This window comes from Sparus aurata, chromosome 6 (genome assembly GCF_900880675.1).
Source record: "Sparus aurata chromosome 6, fSpaAur1.1, whole genome shotgun sequence".
NCBI classification, from domain to species: domain Eukaryota; kingdom Metazoa; phylum Chordata; class Actinopteri; order Spariformes; family Sparidae; genus Sparus; species Sparus aurata.
Window position 1 is genome coordinate 9,548,639 of NC_044192.1, and position 21,743 is coordinate 9,570,381.

The 21,743-nt window shown below is 42.0% G+C and overlaps 1 protein-coding gene across 3 annotated transcripts in view; it reads left to right on the forward strand.

Annotated features, from left to right (window-relative positions):
* The window catches only part of igsf21a (immunoglobin superfamily, member 21a), a 312,406-nt gene that overhangs the window by 169,096 nt on the left and 121,567 nt on the right, over positions 1 to 21,743 (forward strand). For all 3 annotated transcript variants that reach the window (XM_030420524.1, XM_030420522.1, XM_030420523.1), the window contains exon 2: positions 6,685 to 6,797. In XM_030420524.1, coding sequence (XP_030276384.1) covers positions 6,685 to 6,797 — 113 coding nt within the window. The remainder of the gene's footprint in view (positions 1 to 6,684; positions 6,798 to 21,743) is intronic.

The following is a 21,743-nucleotide window of genomic DNA, read 5'->3' on the forward strand; positions in this document are numbered from 1 at the left end:
ACAGATGAGGAAGAGAGCCGGGAAACTCCAGCCATCCATTTTTCTCCTACATTTAGTTGCACTGACATCCAAGCAAAGGTAGGCCATGGCCATAAATCACCGAGCACAATAACAGGCACATTTTGGGCCGGTCCATCATTGGCTGTGTTTTGTTTTCTCATTGCATCTTGGCAAATTGCTGTTATTAATGGGAGAAAGCATAGTTTGCAGCCCTCATTAGATGTTGTTCCAACAGCGCCTCTGATGGATTAAGACAAGCTGGAGGCCTTGTCTGCCTCTACAACCGGCTAATATGAGCCAATTAAATGCCGTGCACTCTCTGGCCACTCCACACTTGCTCGTGTGCTCTTACAACAATATCCAAGCACTCTGCTTCATGGGCAAACGCATTATGGTTTCAAACAAGTAGATTCATTTCAAAGATTTTCCTGCAGAACTGTATGACTGTATGTAACTGCCGAATTGCACAATAACAAATGAAGTCCCTTTAAAGCAGCCGGTTCCTCTGAGGATGCTCAACACTTTCGTTTGATCAGGTGCATTTCTTTTCTTTCTCTTTTTCCCCCCTTTTTAAATCTCTCTCCTCTGTAATTGGAGCTATTTGTGACACAAGCTCTGTAGGTTCTCCCCGAGATGTGAGAGCCACAGATGTGTTTGCTTTTTCGAGGGTAACGTCATCCGCGCAGACGGTCTGATTCATGTAGAGGAGGCTTCGCGAGTAGGATGCCGCGAGAGCTGTATAAATATAACCAGGGGCTTCCTTCAAAAAGCAGGGCTTATAACACAGGAGGGATCGATACTGCGAGGCACTAGCATGAAAACAGAATCTAAGTCTCTCCGTCTGCCGGGTTTAAGCTCAGCCAAAGCGAAAGGTGTTCACGGTGCCAGACAGAACTTGTTAGAGCTTACCGGATACATCCGGCCTGACACTTCAGTCATTTTTCCCCTTAAAATGCTCACAAATGTCGCCCATTCAAACAATCCTACACAAGAGCACACACTGTGAAGTTGAACATTTGTGAAGTGAAATGTATTCACTCTTTGAAAAAAAAAAAAGCTTTAAAACACTGTTTTATAATTTATGCTTTTTTCTTTTCATCTGTTCAAAGGAGAGTCACTTTCCCCCCTGACTATGAAAATATGTTTGTACAACACGCTGAAGTAAAAAATCATCAAGCGTTCGCTCAGTTCGTACAGCGTGTTGGATTAGGGCTGATGGTTTTTAGCAGGTAAATAAGAGCAACAGTCGTCGTTCTTAATTCCCATCAAAATGAAAACAGCTGGAGCCGCGGCGACGTCACGAGCCGAGACAAGCGGCTGGAGCATCGCGCGTCTCCGCGGAGGAAACTAATAAACCTGCCATATTGTTTGCGAGAGCCCGCTCTGCAGATTAAATGTTGATTCTTCGGTTTTGAGTTGACAATGGGCTGATTGGAGACTCGTGTCCACTCAGAGCTGCTGCGGCTCCAGGGCAGCTGTCTAAACGGTCGCAAGTGCTGATCATCTCTGATGGACGGAGACTTACACAAACACTCGCATGGCGTTGATTCTCACGCCCAGAGTTGAATTGACACTCAAGTTTTTTTTTTTTGTTGTTTTTTGTTTTTTTCCGGGCGGATGTGGCCCGTATTAGCTCACGTTAGCGCATCAAGCATGACGGGAGATATTGCTTCACTGGAACACTTTCAACAGAGACTTGGCAAATAAAATGTGTCTAATTTATGAAGTCATTTGGATGGCATTCGTTGGATACTGAATTTGCGTGGGAATCATGTCCTCGTGTCGCGGTATGTGCAGCCTGCAACTGCTCCAGTTTCTCGTAGGGATTATTTGAAATGTGAACTTCCCTGGCACGAGTGCATCGCCCGTGTAATTTGCTCTTTTAAAAATTCCTCATCCCTCCCCACATGCTTCCGGAGCATTTCCCTGTCATTGGCTATGCTATATTTTCCCTCTGTGCCACGGAGTCAATGAATTGTTCACAATTAATCGCCGCAACCGCACAAGAAGACCAACTATCTCCTTACAGTAGTCTTGTTGTCGAGTGAATAATGTGCCCTAATGGCTCGCTATATTATGTTTAATTTTACAGGATGTGCATTGACTGGAGAGCCCATCTTGAATTTGGAAGGAATATTTCATAACCTTTAACTGAAAGTTTCCTTTACGAGGCGAAGCACACATTTATCCACTGGTTACGGAGTGACACAGTGTTCCACAGACTCGGTCGACTCAGTTTTTTTTTTTTTTTTTTTTTTTTTTCTGTCTCGTAATATGCATTTCCACCACCTCTGTGGAAAACTCACAGAGAGACATTAACAAGGCCATGCTGCTCCTCTTGTGGGTTCGTCGTAAGTGGTTAGGATTTTCTCTAAGAGCATCAGCTCTGTGTTAATGACATGCAGTCTCCGGAAAGGTTTATCCATTCAATTTGACTCTAAAGGGAAGATCTTTTCAGCCTGCTGATTAAATTAAGATTCTTTAATAAGCATATCTAGGTGCACTGACACACGAGACAGGCCAATCTGTGTCTACCAACGCAGATACCGAGGACTATCTGTTTTAAAGGCATGTAGCAGTAAATTTCCGCAGTGTAACGTCTCGCTCTCTCAGTTTCGGAGCGTTTAGTTGTTTAGTTGATTATTCGCTTCTTTCTCTCCTTGTAAATTTGCCGTGCCGCACAATTCCACAGCTGGATTGTGAAGTCATTCTACTGATAGGAGAAGTTAAGCACTTGCACTTCTTTATGTGCTGTGCATTTAGTCTTATTTTGCTTGACATATTATTAAGCGTATAATCCAAGGTAATTCTTGAAATGCATTCTGTTTATCTGCTTGCTGTGGGAGATCAATCAAACGTGGTAGACACAGATTCTCACATGCAGGTGCGAAGGACATGTAAAAGGTCTTGTGGAGGATCAACATGAAAAACCGGCGCACTTCAGCAGGTTTGCAGAGATGTGACTCACTGTAATCTTTGTAAATATCTTCCAACGGACACAAAGGAGCCAAACAGGCTAACAGCGAGCAGCCAGGAGAATTAATGAGTACGTTAGCAAGGCTCTTTTATTTTAAACATATGGGGGGGAAAAAATGGCACCTAGCAACCTACACTGTGGCATCTTCTCTGATCATATGCACGTTCCCCTCGCTGTACCTGCTAGGGAATTCTGATGCGTGAACATTACCGCGTCTCTGTGGGTGGAGAAGCTCACCGGGGGGTGGGGGTTGTATAACAAACAGTCAAGTCGAATGGAGCAATTTGTTGTAAAGATTTGCACGGATTTATGCAAACACCACGTCAGAGGTGAACAACAAAGGAGTGTTTTGCGCTTTCCCCCGTGCTATTTTAACTTTGACAATAAAACAGATCAAACTCGTATCAGCCCCTTTCTGGTTTGTGTGTCATGTAATTTGACTTTGATGCAAACCCCTCAAGCAGTTAAAAAAAAAAAAAAAAAAAAAAAAAAAAAAGAATAAACATGACTTTTTCTCATTGTAATTACCTTCAAAACGTCACATACTCTGAGAATGAATGTTTTTTTTAACAATCGACTGTCAGCATGCATTGTTACACACATAGTGCCAATTGTTGGAGCAGCTGGTTTGTTTTTTGAAAGATGTCAGAGTGATTGTGTGGTCCAAGACTGATTCAGTTGCTAAACGCTGAGTGATGTGCCCAAAATAACATTTAGGGCCTAATGTTTTGTTGGAACAAAATGTTAATTTGGAACTTAACAAAAACAGCTTTAAAATAAATGTTGGCAATTTATGTTTCTGCAAATCAGGGATATGTTGAAACATTACATGTCTGTCCGTTGCATCTTTATATTTCTTTAGCTTTGATTCTTATTTTTTAAATCGTAACGGTGCTGTGCTCATGGTCTGGTCAGGTGTAGGAAAAAAACATGTTTTGTCTCAAATTATCCGTTTTGGTCGCCACGAAACCACTAAAGATGTCCCTACATGCTGTTGAACAGATTTGTTTTTTGTTGGCACAGAAAGCGTCCTGAGGCCTTCCGTCAAAATATCATTCACATGTTGAACTGCAACGCTCTCTGGTCAAAAACATCCAGTTGTCTCTCGCTTGAAAATGTGAAAACGCAGTCTTGAACTTTGATCAGCGGCTTGTCAGCCTCCTCGTCTGTAACTCCACAAACATCCTGTCCGCCTCTAGATATGAAAGTCAGGTCATAAACATGTAATGTGAACCTGATATGACAGGTTTTGTAAACATGCCAACATGGCATGCAGCCCATGACAGGTAAAAATGTGACCGGATCAGCAGATTGCAGAAACATGCCAACATCTAAGCCCGATGACTGGACTGCTATTTTATAAAACTGCACACAAAACTCATATATACAACCTGCAGATCTTTAAAAGAACAGAAAGAACAGATTCCTAAAGCTTAGCATGAATAACCACAAACCAGTGTTGTCTGTTAAAAAAAAAATCCAAGTTGTCGTTTTCCCGATTCAACTGAACCGTTTTCTAAACTTGGAAATGTCTCAGGACCAAAGGATGACCTGGTTCATCAGCACGATCTGCCAGGTCACATCTAAACGCTCACAGCCACGAAAATTATAAGCAGCGAATGTGTCGTCTCCTCAAACAGTAATCTGATTTAAGATGCCATACGTGCATTCACTGCATTTCTGCACGGGCTGGACAAAGACAAAGAAGAACCATGATCAACATAAAGAGAGCGACGATCCTTGACGCTGTATGGCCATGACTGTCGGTATTGTACTTAGTTAACCCTGCGTGCATACACTGCAGCCCACTGATGAGAAACGTTACACTTGTTTAACTATATTCAAAAGACAGAAAGTAGAAAGTAAATGTTCACGCTTTGGGTGTCGGCGCTTTGGATTTTATTCATTTCCAATAGGGTGCAAAAGGTCACAGAGTTACGAAGATGCTCGTTAGATAACGGTGAGGGTGCACACTGCCAGTTCATTATGCATGTATTGTTTTCTAAGATATTCTAATACTTGACTGTTTGAATCTCGAAGCTCGCCCTTTCCGTTTCCCATCAGCCTCCTGCTGATTTGTTTTATCTCTTTGATTTTCGTTATCTATACGATACATTTATATCCTGAAGCACATTCCCGACCAACGGCACACCTCTACTTTGCTGAGATCACCTGTAGACGTCTGTCAGGCGATGATGTGCTTTTTTTTCCCCATTTTTTTTTTTTTTATTAATAATGCAGTCATTGCTCAGGAGGTCCCATTTACCCAGTTTTATATTTTTACCGTGATAGCCATCTGTTTTACAAGATGCATTTCCCTCATTAAATACCGAACATGTTGAAACTGCTATTATGTTGGGCAGAGGGTTGCTGTCTGTCAGTGGAAGTCAGCCCACGCACCATCGCTGGCTCACTCTGCTATCATGGAGTGGTGGCATATAAAGAGATGTCCTTTGCACTTGCATGTAAAGTAGATGTATTTGAAAGAGATAGAGTAGATGCCCAAGTCTCAGGTTCACATGATTGTGTCCTCCGCACTGTCTTCATTTAATTTACCTTCTGGGTTTCGGATGTATTCATTTTCTCCCAGGTCTTCTCGTTATCACTAGCTAATTGCCTTTTGTATATGCCGATTTTTATTTGCGAGATATAATCCTGCTGATGTGCTGTATGCATTATCACCTTGTGAACGTGTACCTGAACTGCACCTGCAGGTATGTGAAGCGAAGACGGCTGATGATGAGACACAACGTGGCAAGGTTGAGACTCCACTCAAATTTTTGTTTCTTTGCTGAAAGCTGAAATTCAAATCTGGACAAAGTAAAGAGTTCCTCCTTGTATCTGATGGCCCTTTCTGACTTTGCCTGTGAATTAAGTGTCCTTTCAATCATTTGGTAATAGGGAAGTTCAAGGCTGTGTAGCGGGACAGTAATAAGAAAGTTGATAATCGGATTTCTGAGTATAAGAAACAACATTTCAATGTCAACACATCAACCTTGTCAAAAGCAACGCTTGCACTGACTTTTAAGATGCATTTTCATCATAACCCTTAGACTTTTACTTAGCTGGCTTGATGTTTGTTTGCTTCTTTATCTCAACCGGCAGTGAATGAGAAGCCTCTGCATGAACTGCGATGTCGTTGCATTCGCTCCTCTTAGATGCTCTGAGGTTTGCAGGCTGTGCGTGTTTATTCAGGGCCAAACAACTTCAGATTAGTTACTGGTGAAGAGCTTAAAGAGACTCTGCACAAAGCGTGCAGGGCTACCGTCATGGCCGTTATTTAGTGCGAGAAGTAATTATGTCTTGTGAACACAGTTTATGCTGTTTCAAGGATGATGAAAAAAAAAGTGTAGGTACAGAAATGGCTGCGCTGCCACGCGGGTTTGTTTGAAGATCCAAACCAGATGAAGCAAACATGTCACTGGAAGATGAATGCTTGAGTAACCACCGCTGAAGTGCTGTTTACCGAGATACTTAACCCTTGTGTGGGAAAGTGCTCGATGTAATATTCTATAAGGAGGAATCATGGCGTTTTTTTTGCAAACTTGAATGCGTTTGAAAGATGATTCACGACTTCTTCATTGCTGTTTTCTAACATTGAACTTCAGAAGAAAGCCACGGACGACACAGAAGCACGTGTCTTGTTCCCCTGGTTTATGACTGTGATAAAACTAATGTCCAATTCTTCTTTTTTTTTTCTTCTTCAGGATATCTGACAGTTACCATAGAGCCCCTGCCTCCTGTTGTCGTGGGAGAGACTGTTACCCTCAAGTGTAACTTCAAAACTGACGGAAGGCTTCGAGAGATTGTTTGGTACAGGGTGAGTAGACCTGTTAACGTTTTCAATACCATTAAGCACTCGATGCCCTCCCTCCGGACCATCCATTTCTTTCATTTCTCGCCGTTCAGCATCTGAGGGGGTCAGTGCCAGCAGTCATATTGCAGCTTTATTGCTGTGTTAGGAGAACAACCGTGCACCGTCAAACTGCAATTGTTAGGAAACAAGCTGTTATTTGGGCCAGCTGTATGGGAGGCGTCGCTGGCTGCTGCTTGGGAATTTGATTTCTCAATCCGCTGGTCATCACCATCATTTCTTAATAGTTCACAGCTGGCGACTCAACAGTTATTAAAATCCCAGTTGGTGTACTACGCAGCTTAAGTGCCAATAATTGGATTGGTGTTGAAGGAGGGGAAAAAAAAAAACAAAAAAAAAACAAGAAATCCCTGTACGTCCTAGCTGGAGTTTATTTGGACCGTAAAAACTCAACGGTTTGGAAGTTTTGTATGAAGTAGAGATTGGTGAAATAAATCTGCACAGTTCACAGGATGCATTCGCTTCATTATAAGAGAGCCGCTGGTGAGCACTTGAATTGTAAAGCGGTAGCAGCTGCCGCTATCACACCCTTCTCTGACCATTTGTTTCTCCAAAAAGCTCTACAATAATTCTTGAGGGCTGTGCAGATTCTGGCTTTGTAAACGCAGCCGACTCTTCACCGAGTTGTTAGTGAAGTTGCTGAGTGGTGATTGGATTTGTATAATGTGGTACAGACAAATTGCGGAGCGTGAAATGATATCAACCAAGCTGTTGGGTGTTCCCTAAAATGCATTCTTGCTCCATCTTGTGACGTTCATTATGCTCGTGATATAATCTAAAAACTGGTCGGCCTCCAAAAACAAACAAGTTGAACAGCATGCAGACGGATGCACTGTTAGAGTGGCTTTGCAGTGTGACTATAGTGTGCAGGTCTGACTTCCTGTATAATAGACACATGAGGTACACTTGACTTATCATTAGGAGTCATAGCTGGCCTTTGAGAGCAGTCATATAGGGTTGTTTGTGTAAGTATATTTAGCTCTGGAGGAAGCTTTTAAAAGATGCTATCAGACAGTTGCATTACAGGAAATGAAGGATCCATTCTGGAGCGTGACCCATACTGGACTGAATATCAGGATATCTCGGTCTGTGCTGCATCAATTTTAACTCTCAGTTCTCTTCAGTGGCTTCGACTTTTATGAAAATGTAACCCCAAATAATTTGGGATCCCTAAATCACAAAGGGGCCTTTTTAAAAGTTCCTGCCAAGGAGACAAAATCAGTCCTACAATTCACCATTATCTGGTGCATCGTATTCTTTAACCATCTGGGTGAAAACCCTTTTCTATCGACTGATTGCATCATTTCTCTACCAAAGAGGCCTCTGTTAAACAAAAAGAGAGCACAAAGAGAGGATTTCTTTCTCTAGACCTCTTCTGTCCGGTTGTAATGAACTACATGATAATACTCTGCATACCAAAGAAACAAATCAGAATGCAAATTGGCCTTTGTACAATTGTAACACCCGCTGCTTGTGTGTTTGAGCGCCTCATCATCTTGTGGGTAAAAAACACCATCAACATCAACCGGTAGTGACACGGAGACCGAGTCTTTAAAGGTAACCCGTCTTGTCTCGTTCATCCTCGAACAGAAACCAGACTGAAGAACAATGACTTGGGTTGGCCCATTCTCATCTTAAAAACCACCTTATGGCCCGACTGTGAAAGCAGCTTATTATGACCCACATTGGCGATTATTGATAGACGGCGACCTCCAGTGGCCACTGTAACTAGTACCGCATGGAAGAAGGAATTCAGGCAATGAAAGTATAAAAAGCAAGAAGGTCCACATCGGTAGAAGATCTTGGGTGGATAGTTGGGTCAAACAAAAATAGGACCTTCACACAGGAGAAAGCTGTTTGCAACGGTGTGACACTGAAAGTAAACAATGAGTTATTTACATAATATAACAGTTATGCAGATAAAGTAGACACGTTTTTAACTGAGGTTAAATAAGTATCTTAGTTATTTCAGCCCAAACTACTATGTTGTCCTAAACCTAACCCAGTAGTTCTCTTGCCTGAACTTAACCAAAGAGCAAGATGTGATATAACGACCTATTCAGTCGTTAAGGTGAGAGGATGTGATGCTTTTGGTCCAGTTTTTCCTGTTTTATTCAAAGTCGGGATCAGAAGTTAACCCCGCTTTTATGGACGAATGCACAGAAGCAGGATTTGTGATCTCCTTGCAAATTAACACAGAAATAACCCCTTGATTGTCTACCCAATATCACTATCAACCAACTCAAGTACCGCTGCTATTGTATGCGATCATTACCTGTGAATCCTGCAGCTCACTTGATAATTATTATAACAGTGTTTGATAACTGTGAACGTACAGTCCAGCGCTATGGTGACTTTCACCTTGGTTGCACCCTCCACCTTGTGCCGGAACAGTGTTCATTAATACGCAAGCAGCGGTTTATTGCTTAAGAAGGAAGTCTGTCTTTAGAGCAGCTTCTGCTTTCCCACTTTTTATTATTGTGAAATAAAACAGTGTCTCTGGACTCGTCGTAGCAAATGCTGACCTTTCAAGGTAGGACAAAAAGAGATTTATGGCACTTTACACGTTCACCTCACCATCATAGATCACTTTCAATGCCGTGACAATTTCATTTAATCAGGCGTGGATTGGAGAGCATTTGTTTTGCTTATATTCCGTCACATTTCTGTGGTGTCTGCTGATAGCTGTAGTTTAAATTACCTCCCCGAGAATAGAGCTGCCCATATTAAGCGTTCTCACGAGGGAGAAGCAGAAAGGTTGTACCAGAAATCGGCCCAATCTCCCTGGTGGCCATTGCTCAGCACAAATGTTGATAAATTATAAATCAATTATCCACACTTGGCTGCCAAAGTTTCTTTAATCTCTGCCTTTTATTTGACTAAATACTGTTGACTTCTCATTTTACCTCCTGTTCAAATGGAACTGGGGTTGATACTCACCTGGGGAATCCTCGTATCTAATCGAAGCGCGGCCAATCAGACGGGGTTCCGGACTCGAGCTGAATATTTCAGTGAGTGCTCATTTGTGGCGCTGTGCCCTGACGTATTCTCTTTGAGGATTTTTTTTTTTGTAATGCGTAACACATCCAGACTGTGGTCCAAATTAGCATGTCTTAGGATGTGCTTAAGATAAACCTGATTCATTTAGAGAGTCTTTCATGCCACACCAACTCAGATTCTCCGCAGCATTATATTCAAGACTCGGGAGATAAAAGTAATGGATTTGATATGAGGTACCCCGTGGATTCTATTTTACTGAAGCGTTTTGGTTTTTCCTTTTTATCCCTGAAATCATGAATTAGTTAAAAAAAAAAAAAAAAAAAAATTAAGGGACTGTACAAATATTTCCGCTTAATAGTGAAGTGTGAGGGTGTCGAGGGACGCCTTGAAACTTTTCTTTTAAAGCCGCGCCCTCCCTTTTCATGGAGATTTTCACTTGACCTTTCCATTTAATCTGAAATGCACTTTATGTCATCGTCAAAATACTAAAAACACTGAAGCAGCCGGTGAGTCGGTTCTTCCTCTGTGAATAGCAAAGAAATGTACAATATGCTGTCTCACACAAGGACGGATCAGTTTAAGGTCAGACCTCTTATTAACAAAACGTATCCGTAAAAAGCAGAAAAGAATGCAATTTAACACCATAACACGCCCGTAGGAGAAGCAGCAGGCACAGTCGGTACATGCACAGTGACAGGCTGTGAAAAACATGAAAATGAAGTACAGTAACACCTGTTTCTAAAGACCAAAATCGAAAGCAAAACTCAAGGAACGTGTTAGCAATGATTTATAGTTGATTTCCCTGGAGTTAAGATGGATTCAATGTATTTAAAATTAAATTAATCATCCTTAGGTAGCCAAGAGAAAGAGAGTGTCACAACACATCTGACAGCACCGAAGTTGTCCGACAGTTAAAGATGGTGATACACAAACATTTTCAATTTGACATATGTGATACTAAACTCTGAGCACGTTCATCAAAACACAAATAGCAACAACATATTGATTCGTCTACCTCAACATTATGATGTAAACAGTGCTGCGCGCTCAGGAGAAGTTAGTCTCCCGGCCGACATATAAGAATATAATAACAATATATTCTTATAATAATATAATAATAATAATGGTACGTTTTATTTATACAGCGCTTTTCATACTCAAAGTCACATCATGAAATTAGATTAAAAGAGGAAACAACACACTAAAACATATAAGAAAAACATTTTTTTTTTCAAAGTTTGTGTTGAAAGGTTGTTTTTTTCTTGCAAACTACAACAGATACGTGGTTTAAGATGCAAGATGTATGGAAACCCATTTATATTTATCTACATTGAAAAGCTGACCACAAAGAGACCTAATGTGTCATTTTCTCAAACAGACAAACATGTCAGTTTAAGATCATAAATATATATACAGACAATATCAAAGTATTAGGGTGATGAAACAGTGTTTTTGAGCTGTTGAAAAGTGTCCGGCCTCTTCGAGATTCCCAAAACAACACTGGAATTAATGGCACCCTAACAGCAGCCGGGAAACATGTAGTTAATACGATGTGTTCGTTAAATATGAAGTACGACTGGAGTTTTTCAGTCTTTGACTCCTTTGCCAGTCCAGTGGCTGCACTCTACAAGGTCTACCTCCTCCAGGCAGTGCGGCTCAAGTGGATGATTTTCTCGATGTGGAGACGCATCATTAAATTTGGTTAAAAGTAAGTGCTTAAAAAATGAATGTTAACCAAATGTAGCTTCGGCCTACAAAAAAAAAAAAAAAAAGAGCTAAAACCCCCGTCTCGTTTTATGCCTCCTAACCTCGCTATCTGATAATGATGGTGGGCTAGGATCCCCCTATTACAGTGCACTTCACATTTTAGTTGGTTACTCAAAGATGAGAAATTAGCAGACAGACAGAGACGGAGGATGAATGCATTAGAGTGAGAGCAGTCGTCTGTAATGGATGTAGTATTGCCCCGGAGCTAATGCTTCAAGAGCAAATAAATGGAAGCCTCTCAAGTGTGTAGGATATTGCACTATAGGCCATATGAATGTTTTTAGTGAGTGGTGAATACCGGCAGGGCATGGATTAAGCACTATGGGTATGCAATACCATCAAGCTGTCTATTATGCTTTAATAGCACACCAAATAGTCATGATGGATCATTTGATAGGGTGCTGCTAATGTGCCGCCTGTTTGAGAGAGGAATGTCAGCGCGGCGGCGCTTCCCCGCAGACGCACGCGGGCTCATCTCACGCTGTGTTCGTTTTAATTCCGCGTCGTCACAATGAATGTATACGTCTGGGACCTCTCCCAGCGGGGGCCCCCAGGTATGCAAAGCCGACAGCGTTGGAGCAAGCAGCGCCTGTTAGCTCGCCCGTTGAGTGCAGCGCTGCACTGTGGTTAATTTTAATCACCGGATCAACTCGCTCTGCTCGCCTGTTTCTCTCTCCTCCCCTCACTCTGCCCATTACAGAATTTCTCCATCCACCCTGACATAACTCTTCTCTCTCTCTCAGCAGCGTGAGCGTCTTCCCTAAGACACTTCCCCTAATTTACCACTGGCCTGTCTACTAGCCGAGCCGGTTCCTGCTGATACTCCTCTCATCATTCAGCTGTGTCCATTTCATTATTATGATTCAAACTCACCTGTATTTATAATCCTGCTCTCAGCTGAATTAAACATCCCTGCTCGCCGCTCCGTGCGCCGGGCTTCACAGGGAAACACACAATATCGACGGCTGGAGAGAAAAGCATTAATTATGACCCAGAGACATTTTGTTTTCCACGTTCCTCCAATTTGCAAAATAATCTGAGCAAGTTGTGGCGACCATGAGAGAGCTGGAAAATACTGGAATCCAATCTCGGCGTGTAGAACTCATTCCTTTGTCAGTTGTGATCTTGTCTCGTACTTGTTGATGAAATAAACATTAATTCTGCTCCCAACTATGCCCAATGTTGCAATATTACAACATTTCTTTAAAAACGTACATAAACATTAAAAAAATATAATAAAATAAAAACTTTAATTTCTGTATCACACATCTGTCACATCTGAAAGGCAAAACACTTTTCTATATTTGGGTCTTACAGGGTTAAGACTGAGGGTTGGAAAGTGCAGTTTCAATCATTCATCGTTTAGAGTGCTGTTCCAGTTATGTCCGTGTCTCAATTATGTCCTTACGTGTTGTTGAATTATCTGCTTATTTCCTCAAATTATACACCTTGCTTTATTGCAAGGTAGAATTTCGGCCTGGTAGTGTTGAATGTGAGAGGACAACAAAAGGTGGCAACACATCACACAAAGGCTCCGCGGGTGCACGTTAAGTAGCTTTCACATTGTCTATTTCTAATCATGTTTTGAATCAAACCGCGGCACACAAAAAAAAAAAAAAAACACTGCGGTTTCGATTATAATTAGCTCGTGAAGTGACATTAGCTCCCTGCCTGCCACCCGACAGCTCGCTAACCATCGCCTGGAAAATCATGATTGTCATCTGCGAGGCACACGGCGGCTGAATGTATGTCACGTCGAGCTTTCACTTTCAAAGGAAGCGTGTTGTTGGATTTTCTTCCCCCTTTTGTGCGGGTGTGTGCCAGCGTTTGTGTGGAGCAATAACAAATCAATAGTTTATAATGTCTAGAAAGGACAATAACCAAAGACGGTCATAAATCTCAATCATCTGCTGAATACCATTGAAAGCCTGTCACATTTTTAATGAAGCCATCTGCCTCCTGTTTGGAGCATCTCAGGTCTAACAATTAGCTTTACAACCTTCCCTGCAACACCTTTTCCGTACCCATAAAAATAATGTGCCTGAAACGGTGACTTTATTTTAATTACATGTACGTTTTTTCGCTGTCGTCCTCTGCGTGGAGTTTTGCATGTTGTCCCCGTGTCTGCGTGGGTACTCTCTGGAAACTTCCTTCGGCAATCCAAAGAAAGGCAAAAAGTTTAGGTTAATTTATTACTTTAAATTGTCCGTAGGCGTGAATGTGAGCGTGGTGGTTGTTTGTCCCGACATGTCAGCCTCGTGACGAACTGGAGACTGAAAAGGAATAAGCGGTTACGGATTATAGATGGATGCGTGTATAATATCTGAATAAATCTCTTTCTTTTCATTGCTATGGACCTTCTGTGAGTCTGAAATAGACTAGTTTGAATTGAATTAACACTTGATGAATACGTTTGTATTTATGTTGAAACTCACCCTAGCTTAATGTAACCAAATAAAAAGGTAAGCTTTATGTACACGTCTGCATTGATTAAACTCAATCAGACCAAGTTATTTAATTCATTCACTCAACATGATGCCACAACTTTGTTCTAAATCTGACACTTTACACTAAACTATTCAATGACACTGTTTTAAGCCTACTATTGTTGCGTAACATGAGGTAACTTTCTCTGCTACAATTGAAATCCATTACTTTTTTTTCTTACTCAAGTTCTGATGTACCTAAGAATTATCCAGAGGCTTTTTTTCGTTTGGTGTGCCAAGGATGAGTGACAGCCAGAGAGGTTTGCTCAATTATTTTAGGCGAGCGGCAGCATTGTTTTGCTGAACAATTGGATCTTTTGGCACAAAGCACAGGTCCAGACTGTCCTCTCCAGAAAAAAAAAAAAGAGGGCACTGATTGTTTGGTCAACCAGTTCAACCAGTAATAATTTATTCGTACGAGATGTGATGCACAACAGTTGCCGGCACCAGACATCACAATGGAGCACCGGTGTCTCAGATCAAAACAAATGCACAATAGTTTCTTACCAGGCCGCCATGTTGAAAACGGCCCAGGAGAGGACGGAGAAGGAATCACATGCGGTAACGTGCGTCCACGGCTGTCCCAGACACCAACGCAATAAACAGAGAATATTAGATTACACCTCCGCTATCGCTCCGCTATCTTTACATGGGAAACAGTTGTTTGCTTCTATATATAACACAACATTTTACCCTTGAGAGACAAGGAGGAGGGAGAGACTTGGGTTCGTCTGAGTCTGAGTTAGTTTGTTTTCACTTCTGTCAATCCATGGCTGTGTCAGAAATCACCCCGTCAAACACGTCACAGTGTTTGTTTACAATAACTCACAGTCTCGCCTACATACAAATGTCATTGTCTTTTGCCTGTATTCATCTCATTCACCTAACAAGCACGTTTGATGCCTTAATTTGTCTTTAATAACAACACGCTCGCAAACATTTGCTTGTCAGGCCACACATTTATGACAGCTTGAGTTTACGCCAAACTAGCAGTTAGTCCAAGATGTCACTGTTGTGTAGATATCAAAGATGCGAGACTCAGTACATGAAACGCACTTTATTCAGTCTTTGCCCTTATATATACATCCATCCGAGGTGACACAAAAATAATGACAGCGTCTAAATGTCCAACCCCGAGTTTTTTTGTCGCGATGAAGCAACTATTCAGTGTCTATTAGGGCGCACTGGAAAGCTGAACCAAGCTGATTTTGGATGCAGCTCATGTTACCATGAAATCAATAATGCCCCGAAATCAATCACGTACTTTCAGCTGCCAAAACTTAACTGTTCATTATCCACACAGAAGCACATCCATAAAGCCCTCAAGTCAGCTGTGTCTCCTAAATTCACTCGTTTCACCAAACTGAGCTGCTTTTACAGCGTGATAACAATGCAATGTATTGATTTCTGTGCATGATCTTGTGCTCCACAATTATGTCCAAACTTTACACCCACTCTGCTCACGTCGTGAACAGGCCGCAGTCCTTTGTGGGACTCTTTGAGAGTTCTCGTAGCCGAAATGCTGCACGCACATTTCTTGCCTCTCGACATATTGCCATTATCTTAACAGCGCAGGAGTGCGGTACACATGTACTTAAACGTTTGCCAGCTGTGTTTTTGGACACAGGCCAGCTGCCTTAGTAGCTTTGAGGAGAGCACGATGATTATATTTGGAAATTTGAAAATAGCTCCGCACATAAAACACTGACCCGACTGCTACTGTGCACTCGAACTTGCAGCGGGGGGAAAGTTATTCTGGGATGAGAGCGAGAGAATCGGTGCCTACACAAACTCTGCGCTGCATCTTATTCTGATACCCCTGACTCTCACTTCGCCTCTGGTGGTGTTTCTCAGATTTACTTGTGGCCCACATTTTGACAAATCCCATTAAAGCTGTTGACAGTGTCAAAGCACAATATAACAGCTATGCAAATGACTTATCTCTTGTCACAGTCTGCCAAGGAATATAAGAGTGCATTACCTGAGGGCAGTGTGTCACTGGATTTCGCCGTTGTCTCTCTCTGCCCATATGCCGCCTTCCGAATGCATGTGGCAAAGTGTATGTGACTGGACACTCGAGTGGAAAGTGAAGTGTTCTTCTGGCCAGTAATCCTGTTTCTTGACTGTGGAGAGACACAGGAGGCGTCGTATGCTAAATCCAAGTTTAAAATCTTCAAGACAGGGTTGCCTGGGCAACTGGAAACCGCAAGTGCAGAAGAGAGCTCGCCGAGCGTGTACACACAGCACACTCCTGTGGGGTTTTTGGGTGTCTAACTTCCTGCTGTTTAATCCCCTAGTGTAATTGTGTGGGTTCAAAAAACTCCTTGTCTCACTTATGTTCTAGTGTAGTGTACAGTCCCATATGAATCTATCTATCTATCTATCTATCTATCTATCTGTCTATCTGTCTATCTGTCTATATGTCTGTCTGTCTGTCTGTCTGTCTTCAGGGAAACATTTCCACTGGTGTTTCATAAACTGTCATCAAACGCAGTCATGGTCTGGTGATTTCTGGTCAGGTTTAGGTAAAGATAGTGTTTTGGAGCCTAAAATCTCTGTTTTGGACGCCGCAAACAAACCCTGCTGGAGATATCCCGACTACGCATCTAAAATATCTGTTGTCGGCGCAAAAACACTGCTGGTCTGTCAGTCAGTCTGTCTGTGTGTTTGCAAACCGTTAAGTTAGATGATATCTGAGTGACTGTATGCCACCCGTATAACTGCACACGCTGTCGGTCTGTCTGCGGAATGATAGCGGCAGAAGGTTTTTTTTTTAAAGAAACTAAATTGGTTGTTTTTCTGCAACTATTACTCATGAAGTTTTTGTTTTGTTTTGTTTTGTTTTACTCTTATGTATTCTTCTTCTACTTTAATTGTTTCATGAGGCACCAACAAAGGCTAGTACCTATGACAGTCCACTATCGGCTGCTGTTAAGGTTCTGGCTCTGGCTCTCGGGGCATGTTCACAGTGCTCCCATCACCTCCTGAATGTCCCCGCAGGACAACTCAGCACCTGTGAATTAACCTGCTTGTTAAGTAACGCCACACTCTGCCTTTTCCTGTGTGGAGCCGACCTCCAGGCTGCTGTGTTTTGACAGGGTGACAGACAAGAACGTCCTCTGTATTCGGTCTGCCTGCTTCGAATGTGAACTCAACTTTTTTTTTTCTTTTATCTAGATAGAGAACATTTATTGTGACAACTGTTTAGTTTTCCTTTTGTCTATTATTAGGGCTTATGCCCAGTGAGTTATTTGGTTAGTGTGCCCTACTTGGCAGTAGAGTTTTTGTCGCGCTCCTCGTTCGACTGTGGCATCATTAAAGGGACTGACTGAGCATCCCGCCGCCTTCATCTTGCCTCTGCACACGGGTTCAACCCCCGATCACACGAAGTCCATCAGAAAGAATAACTTTACACTGATGCGCCCTTTGAATGCAGCGAGCCCTAAACATTTTAAATTGTCTTACAAAGTGTGAAAAAAGGAAAAAATGGGAAATTGGTCTCGGATTGAGAAATATGCGCTGGCATAAACAAGTCAATACATGATGCATTCGGAGAACGGGTTTAATCTGGGCGGCTGTTGTAGAGCAACACGTTTGTTGTTTTTGTTCTCTTTTTGCAAAATGTGACGCTTTCTTCTCTCTGGTGAAAACAATTTGCGTTTCAAGGAGGCCCATATGCAGCGTAATGATAATACATTCTGCAATCAACAGGCCAAGTGATTACTTCCTGATGTGGTCATTGTTTCCTCCAGCCTTGTGTCCTCAACCAAATCTAATTTTATTGAGAGGGGTTAGGGTTCTCACCACAGTGCTCTTTTATATGATACATTACTATAGTAGCAGAATAGTGGAATTTAATACTGGATATGATGGAGCTTTACCGAGCCATCTGTGATCGACTTCCGCAGTGGACGGACTGCTGACCTATCTCAAAGAACGCTAGAAATCACTTTTATTACGTTTCAGTTGGAAGATGATGTGCGCAGCCTCTTCTGTTGGTAGGAAGAAACAAATAAATAAATGTGGTCTGCCCCTTTAAAGAGTGGCACAATCCTCTGTCATCTATATTAGCCTGCTGTTCCATACCGAATGTGGTGCCCCGAGGGGAATTGGAGATAAGGTGATATGGATCGCTGCACTGCAACCTTCCCCTTTGAGGATGCCACGAGGGCAAACAAGCAGCCTGTTATACATGGAATGATAATTACACACTTCATGTCAGCAAACTACAAGATGGGTCCCCTTTCATCCACAAATGCTAATGGCAACAAAGGGACTGATCACTGCTGCATGCGCAGCTAATGGCAGCGACCGTGATGACAATGGGATGTTTTGTTTCTGCGCTTCTAAGAGTGAATAATGCTTCCTCATTGCTAGCATCTCCCAGAGATCCCCAGGTATCTATCAAGAGCACACTCTGTATCTAATTAATTATGTAATTGAATAAATGATTAAACTAAAGAAAAAAGAAAAAAAAAACCTCGCCATAAGATCATTTAGCTGTTCCCCAGCGGCTCATTTTCTCCATGACAATAGGATTAAATACACTCTTATAGATACATCCCGCTTCGTCATCTTTATGGTCGACGTAAACATCGGAGTACAGTCTATCATGCACGCATCATAAAAGGGTTGCATGGCGCATTTATTTTCCAATCTCTTTGTTTATTGTTTTCATCCAGAAATTGGTTATATAACAGTATTAAATGTGGTGGCAGTGCTTGTTTTGGAACAAATGCTGAAAAAATAATCTCTTTAAGAAGAAAGATGATTGTCTCTGGTATCCATCTCAAATCGTTTGCGTCATTATATTTCATTAACAAAGGCCCCTCTGGGAGGAGATTTTTAATTTTGAAGCCAAAGTCGTTGCATCTGCTTCACTACATTTGGAGGCTTATTGTAGCTCATCGAATTTTCAACATGTCTTGAAGAATTCCTAATCTCCCGACCAGAAATCACACCAGATTTTTGCAATCCATTCTTACCACCACAGAAGGATCAAACAAGAAAGTGATTACTTAGCGATTAGGAGTGGATCAGAGCCTCTTTGTGACATTTGCATGAGAGGAGGAAGTCATTTCCCTGCCAGGAGAGTCTTAGCGGTGGCCTCCATACCCAGCCTCGACGCGACACACTATGAGGTCCTCCAGGGGCAGGAAGCAGGCAAAACAATTACTTATGTTGTTCTTTATATATTTATTTTCTTCTTTACTTGTTTGTTTATTTCGATGGAATATGATGAGATTCCAAAAAGGAGGGGAAAACACCCACACACAAACAAAGGACAGAATGTAAATCAGGATGCAAAATTCTGCACATCTATTGATTTATCTTTTTTACATTCAAGTCGTAGAGTTGGGATAAGTTTGAAAAGGCTGTATATTTTTCTTATTTCCAACAAATCCCATGACGAGACCGAAGCAAAAACAAAAAGGATTCTCTGTGTTGCCGAAGCCTGATCTGTCTTATTCCTCCAGAGCTCCATATTTGTCAAAAAAAAAAACTATTAAAAACACATCAGTGAGCCACGCTGTTGCTCTGGGTGACATGTTTCTTCATTACCATGAACATGGGCACTGTAGTGTATTTTGATTTGATCCCAAATACACCGTCCTGCTGTCGTAAATGCTCACTGGAGCGTCAAATGTGTATTAATCCACAGCGGAAAATAGTACCCTACAAATGCACAATACATATCCTGTTGACTAACATCTACAGAGCCCGGCTCCGTAAAGAAAGAGTTGATTTGTGACCCATTTCATGCATTTCATGTCGGCCCTATTTAACCACAGAAGAAATGAAATATTGAGAGTATTAGTATGTCTGGGAGTTATAATTGATTTCAGTGTCATCCTAATTCACAGTTTTAAACATAATCTGCTCGCAGTACATCACTTTATTTTATTTTTTGCTTCAGTGGTAGAATCCATGTTTCAAATACACCAACACAGACGCCAGAATAAATACTGACGACGTTTTTTGCAAAGCACAGATGTGATGAAACGTGACAACGCTGTGCTTACGGTCAGGCTTACACTTGGTCAGTGTTGTGAAAAGATCATGTTTCGGTTGACGCAAATGGCTGGAATTGTCTCGACTTCCTGTCAAATGCGACGGGGTTTTGTTGCCACACACGTGGTTGGAAATTGTCCCAAGTTCTCCTCAAGAAAAGTTCCAGCGGTATCACTCTTAAAATGTTTTAGATGCCGGGGTCCGTCATCCAGAAAAATATCCAGTGGTTTCCCACTTACAGTCTCGAAACTGCAGTCTTCTCGCCTGCAACTCCACCACCATCCCCTCCACCACCAGGTCTGAACACATAACGTGACTGTGATATGACACGTTTCTTGGAAATGTCATTATGGTGACATCTGACACATGCAGAAGGTGGCTGGGTTGAATAGACGGTATTTGGTGAGGATTCCAGGCTAAATGTGAGTCATGGCGAGTACTGTAGAAACATGATGTGAATGCCCCTTCATTTGATATCCAACTTTCCTACAGGACCGCTACAATCATATCCGAAGCCGTTATGTCACTGTGTGGGCGGCTTTCTTTTGTATTCTATTTTCAGGATCACACTGAGGTTGCTTAATCCATACAACTGCTAATACGCATAAAAACTAGTTTAAAAAAAAACTTAATCATCAACAAATAGTTCTGTGGTGTCAGGAAGGGTCACCGGGTTTGGTGACGCGACATGAAAGTGACCCAAAAGTCAAGAAACTGATACAAAACCGTCAGTTGTGAGGGTGATATAAATTTTGAGTGTTATGAGAGAAGGGGGTTATTATATCTCAGCTTTTCCTTAGCCTACTACCGCAGTTGGTTCATATGGCTGTACACTGACATATTTTGGGCCTTTGATATACATAAATGACATAATTACAAGTGACAACCATTTCAAAATTTGCACATGTGCAACTAGACAAAATGTAATGTGTGTTGGCCCCGCTCCTCCAGTGTGATGTAACGGCAGTGTGGGAGCAGAAAGCATTGAACAACACTTTAGATTGCATAGAAATAGGTCATCGCGGCGACGCTCGTCTGTACTTGCACATGTGAGTAGTTTCCAATCCACGCACGCCTCACAGGAGCTGCGACAGGGAGACCTTAACATAACCAAATTACCCAGTGACTGACACTATCTAAATTAGTCGCCGCTCTGCCAACAAGAGGAAGTTGTCAGAAAATATCGATTGCTATCTGCGCATTTAGACATCATCACTTCGCACAACAGCTATCATCCGCCTGTCCGTCTTTTTTTTTTGTACGTGCCCATTTTTTTCATGTCTTTTCTTTCCTATTCAGGGTCATTAGGTGGCTAGCCCAGCATGCGTTGAGTAAATTGCAAAGAAACAGCCTGGATGTGCCGGCACTCCATCACAGGGATAATAGGGCGCCAGTTATCAGCTCTTAATAAAGACCAGGAGTTAATCAGGGCCCATACTTTAGGGGCATTCACTGAATCTGAAGTTGGGTACGGACAGCGCGAGCGATTACATCTGAAAAAATCTTCCCTGGAATTCAAATCAAAGTAGTTTCATCTTTTACTTATTTTCTTTACTTTGTACCCACAAAATAATCAGGTCGGACTCTGGGTGATTGTTTTCTTTTGTAGTGATCCCTTCAAACCAGG